The following is a 5,837-nucleotide window of genomic DNA, read 5'->3' as shown; positions in this document are numbered from 1 at the left end:
CCTAACCCTAACTCTAACCCTAACCCTATCCCTAACCCTATCCCTAACCCGCGTGTGCAAATGAATACGTGTTTAGGGTTAGGGTTAGGATCGACCACTCACGACTAGCTAGCGCGACTGCGCGTTCGGGACCGTGCTGCTTTAGTAGTACCCGGTAAAATAAAGTACCACCACCAGTCAAGCACTGGGGTTGATGTAATCGACTAGCCCTCCCCCTCAAAATGTTTAGGCAAACACACACAGTGGGCCGAGGGAAACCACGACCCGGCAGAGACAACACAGCAGCGGTGATGGGCAAACGCACATGCAGACACAAAGGGCGAACCTGGCACACAGTCATCTAGCTGTTATTTCTACCATATCGACTTTTCTGGTGGTGGTTTGATATGCTATTCATCTGGGGAGGGTGGGAGATATCGAATGCTTTCTAAGATACTCGGAATTCAACCCCCGCCTCTCCTAATTTCTTTGAATAAACATAAATAAATAAAAAAATGTTTTATAAAAAATGGCTGTGTGGTAAGTAGCTTGCTTACCAACCACATGGTTCTGGGCTCATTCCCACTGCGTGGCACCTTGGGGCAAGTGTCTTCTACTATAGCCTCGGGCCGACCAAAGCCTTGTGAGTGGATTTGCTAGACGGAAACTGAAAGAAGCCCGTTGTATATATATATATATATGTATGTATATGTTTGTATGTCTGTGTTTGTCCCCTCAACATCGCTTGACAACCGATGCTGGTGTGTTTATGTCCCCGTAACTTAGGGGTTCAGTAAAAGAGACCGATAGAATAAGTACTAGGCATCCAAAGAATAAGTCCTGGGGTCGATTTGCTCGACTAAAGGCGGTTCTCCAGCATGACCGCAGTCAAATGATTGAAACAAGTAAAAGTGTAAAAGAGTTACCATGAGAAATTAGTGACAAACATACTGTGAATTTGATTAAAAAGGTATATAAATATGCACAATTTAACTTCGTTATTTAAATTATTATTAAGTAAGTCAATTTTTAACATTGCTTTAAGAAGTGTGTCGATGGGTGGGGAGAAATTAAAACGAAATTTTTTTGGCTTTTTTTTTGCAAAATCATTATCTCCAATATCGAAAACAGGCATCTGAAAATTTGGTTCAAAAGATATGGGTGGGATGAGGAATTCCAAAGAAGTACCAAATATTTGGTGGATCCAAAATTCACACCTGATGCTGCTTCAAGGAGGACATTGCATTTGAAAATAGAAGATGTAATGGTCACCATCATTGGATGCAAATGCAACAAAAAACAAAATAAAAAATTCAGTTTGATATAGTATCAAAAAGATTCCACGTTACATACCATTGGAATTTACTGGGGATAAAATCTCAGCAATATGTCCCAGAAATTTGTTGAAATTTTGCAGTTCATTTTCCAACGTTATGTTGTAAAAACTGTTTGTACATGCTTTCATCAACATGTGACCATTGCATGTCCCCATTTGAACCACTTATATATTTTACATGCCTTTTCATCTACTATCAATAGGCCTCTATGTGGTTCGTACATGCCCTGGTGTCTGGATCTACGAAATTTTGGGCATGATTCACCGTATGGTGAATGTAGCCGAATGTTTGGAGATTGCAATAGCTTGCCCATTTGTCAGTAACAACAATAGTTTCTGGAAGAACTTTTTCTTTGATTACATTCTCTAATGTCACTGTACTCCTATCGGGTACACAAAGAAATCCTTTTTTAGTTATAGTGTCATAGCATCCAACAACCCATGTTCTCTGACCCATTCTTCCTACATTGTTCTTCCATTTGAAGAACAAGCTCTCATAAATCTTTGGACCATCGAGCGGAGCTTTGTCCTGCAGCAGTTTTGCTAAGCAAGCATCTCGACAAAGCTCATGCCACTGAATGGCTGTTTTCATGTTAATGTCATTCTTAACTGCAGACACAGTTACAAGCATTTCAAATACAAAATCAAAATTGTAAATAATGGCAGCTTTTGAACTTAGGATACAATAGGACATTCCTACACACACATGCCCCCTCTACCCCGACTTTGTTGCTTCATACGACTTCCAGAAAAATAGATACTTATTAATGAAATTCTCTACAAATTCCATGCGAATCCGTCATGAGAATGACTTAACTTTTGAAAACTCATTGCAGGGTGCAAGCACACATTTTCTACCATTTGTCTTCAAGGACTCAATAATATTTTCTGGTCCAAGGGAGTTCTATTCTTGGGATACACATTCTGAGATACTTCGTCTGCAAAATAGAGAAATTGGAATTTCAGAAGAATAGCAACAGTGCCTCCTTTTTAAAGGGTACAAGAGATGATGGGTAGGTAGGTGGTCATAGAATTGGTTGCGTAGAAACTGAATTTCTCTTCCTGGCTGAGATTAGAAATTGAATCTAAAATTCTCATGTCAAAGCAAGTGAGAAAATCTCTTTGACAGGTCAAAATTAATGTGCTTCCACTTGACTAATTAATGTGCTTCTGCTTGACCCACGACCTTGCTGTGTCTGAGAAAGTTCAAATGGACAGCAAGTGATCTAAATGTAATGGTGATGTCATATTGATTTCAATTGGAGTTGTACTACACCCCCCTCCCCCGCCTCCGAACCTCAAATTTCCACATCATTGTGGGTGTACCGAAAGAGTTTGTTGCAAGTCATTTTAATTGTGAACAAACATGCGTGTTTTCCCCCATGGAAACTTATCTCACATGTATAAGAAAATGCATTTCTTGACAAAGTAAAAACTTTTCCTGTTATGTTAGCATTCTGTTATTCAATTTTATTTTATTTTATGTATTTATTTATTGAACTGCTCAAATCAAATATTTTTGTAGATTTAGTAATTGAAATTTTGTAAAATAAAATTTTTTCCCAACCATTATTTCTGAATTTGTTAGTAGATAATTAAGGTATAAAAAAAAAAAGATTTGGCTGTTATTTCTAATTATTTCAAAAGACTGCCTGCTCCTTTTTCCGGAGTCACATGTCTAACTAAAAATGAGTGGAGCCCTTCCTATGACAAACACTAAGCAGATATTTAGCAGTCTTCAATGTCACAAAAAAAAGCAAATTGTTCTCTGACCCAGGAGTGGCTCTGTGGTAAGTTGCTTGCTTACCAACCACATGGTTGCGGGTTCAGTCCCACTGCGTGGCACCTTGGGCAAGTGTCTTCTACTATAGCCTCGGGCCGACCAAAGCCTTGTGAGTGGATTTGGCAGACGGAAACTGGAAGAAGCCCGTCGTATATGGAATTATATATATATGTGTGTGTGTGTGTGTGTGTGTATGTATGTTTGTTTATATGTTTGTGTGTCTGTGTTTGTTCCCCCAGCATCGCTTGACAACTGATGCTGGTGTGTTTACGTCCCTGTAACTTAGCGGTTCGGCAAAAATAAACCTATAGAATAAGAACTAGGCTTGCAAAGAATAAGTCCTGGGATCGATTTGCTCGACTAAAGGCGGTGCTCCAGCATGGCCACAGTCAAATGACTGAAACAAGTAAAAGAATTGGAGTTAAATTGCTCTTTTTTTCCCCCTCTTGAACCTTAAATTTCCATATCTATGTCAATCTTAATGCCAACCCACAAATTATTTGCGTGTTGTTCTTGTATACAAGTTTTAAACATTAAAATTTTACTAATTTGATCGATTTGTCACTTAACCAGGATTTTCTCTCACTAGAAGGTGTGTATTGTAGAAACTGAATTTCTTTTGCTGGCTGCGCACCCATGCCAACGTCTTCATTGAACACTAAACTCGGCTTGCGAAGACCTGTTGGGGCAAGCGAAATCGTGATGGCACCAGTACCAGTAAATCACTAAGAGCACCGTCCGAGCGTGATCGTTGCCACAGCACCAGCTGTCTGGCTTTCGTGCTGGTGGCACGTAAATAGCACCATTTGAACGTGACTGTTACTAACGTCGCCTTCCTGGCACTTGTACCGCTGGACTGGCTCCTGTGCAGGAGGCACATAAAATGCACCATTTCGAGCGTGGCCGTTGCCAGTACCTCCTGACTGGCCTTCGTGCTGGTGGCACGTAAAGGCACCCACTACACTCTCGGAGTGGTTGGCGTTAGGAAGGGCATCCAGCTGTAGAAACTCTACCAAATCAGATTGGAGCCTGGTGTAGCCATCTTCTGGCAGACGGTGGTATCCCCTGATTGTACAATTTGGGGCTAGAGATTTTCTAACTAGCTACTTTGTTTGTTACACATATACTCTTTTACTTATTTCAGTCATTTGACTGCGGCCATGCTGGAGCACCGCCTTTAGTCGAGAAAATCGACCCTAGGACTTATTCTTTGCAATCCTAGTACTTATTCTATCGGTCTCTTTTTGCCGAACTGCTAAGTTACGGGAACGTAAACACACCACCATCAGTTGTCAAGCGTTGGTGGTGGGGGGGGGACAAACACACACACACACACACACACACACACACACACATATATATACATATATACGACTGGCTTCTTTCAGTTTCCGTCTACCAAATCCACTCACAAGGCTTTGGTCGGCCTGAGGCTATAGTAGTAGACACTTGCCCAAGGTGCCACACAGTGGGACTGAACCCGGAACCATGTGGTTGGTAAGCAAGCTACTTACCACACAGCCACTTATTCTCTACATCTTATTCTGTTTCTCTATTATTTCAGAACATCAAATGGCATTGGCAGAAAAGAATTCTTACCTCCTGTTACATCATCACAACACGGTTAATGGAAGATGTCATACAGAACAGATGTAACCCTGTTTATATAAACCTATGTAAAACATTTCTTCTGAACTGGGATTAACAGGGAAATTTCTCAGCTTCCTTGTCTGAAATGTATTCAAGATATTTCTGTATATCTAATTAAGCTTGGGTAAGTTTATGTAGGAATTCACAGCATCTTTATTTATAAAGCAACAAAGACCTCAGTTGATGGAAATATTGTAGAGAAATATCATTGATTAAAAATATATACATATAAGAAAATCAGATTGGAGCTTGGTGTAGCCATCTGGTTTCACCAGTCCTCAGTCAAATCGTCCAACCCATGCTAGCATGGAAAGCGGACGTTAAATGACGATGAGGAAAAAAAACAGTAAATACACCCTCAATGTCCATGTTTTCTGGTGATAAAGTAAGAATCATAGAAAAATAAATTTAGTGAGAAACTAAAAGGATTGTTATAATTGCTTGAGAGATGCCAAAAGTAACAGGAAAGCCATATGCCTGTGATATCTGTGACAAGACTTTCTCTCAAAAATATGATCTCAAAACTCACAGACGCATTCACACAGGAGAGAAGCCATATCACTGTGATGTCTGTGGTAAATCCTTCCCAAAGAGTGATGCCTTAACAATACATGTTCGCGTTCATACCGGAGAGAAACCCCATCACTGTGACATCTGTGGTAAATCATTCTCTGTAAGTAGTGGCTTAACTAGGCACAAACGTACTCATACTGGGGACAAACCGTATCACTGTGATATCTGTGATAGAAAATTCTCACAAACTGATTTCTTAACAAGACACAAGCGTACTCATACAGGAGAGAAACCATATCAGTGTGACATCTGTAGCAAAGCGTTTGCTGAATATGGTACTTTAAAAAAGCACAAACGTACTCACACAGGAGAGAAACCATATCACTGTGATATCTGTGGTAAATTATTCTCCCAGGCAGGATGCTTATCTAGACACAAATGCCTTCATGCACAATAAAAACCATATCACTGTGATATCTGTGGTAAATTATTCTCCCAGGCAGGATGCTTATCTAGACACAAATGCCTTCATGCACGATAAAAACCATATCACTGTGATATCTGTGGTAAATTATT

The 5,837-nt window shown here is 40.1% G+C and overlaps 1 protein-coding gene across 1 annotated transcript in view; it reads left to right on the top strand.

Annotated features, from left to right (window-relative positions):
* Positions 1-3,056: 3,056 nt before the first annotated feature.
* The window catches only part of LOC128250966 (zinc finger protein 22-like), a 4,637-nt gene continuing 1,856 nt past the window's right edge, over positions 3,057-5,837 (top strand). The window contains exons 1-3 of the mRNA XM_052977116.1: positions 3,057-3,105; positions 4,663-4,721; positions 5,341-5,582. Of these exons, the coding sequence (XP_052833076.1) occupies positions 3,057-3,105; positions 4,663-4,721; positions 5,341-5,582 (350 nt within the window). The remainder of the gene's footprint in view (positions 3,106-4,662; positions 4,722-5,340; positions 5,583-5,837) is intronic.

This window comes from Octopus bimaculoides, chromosome 27, assembly GCF_001194135.2.
Source record: "Octopus bimaculoides isolate UCB-OBI-ISO-001 chromosome 27, ASM119413v2, whole genome shotgun sequence".
Classification (NCBI taxonomy): Eukaryota; Metazoa; Mollusca; class Cephalopoda; order Octopoda; family Octopodidae; genus Octopus; species Octopus bimaculoides.
The sequence above is the reverse complement of the archived record's forward strand: the minus strand, read 5'-3'. Positions and strand labels throughout refer to the sequence as shown.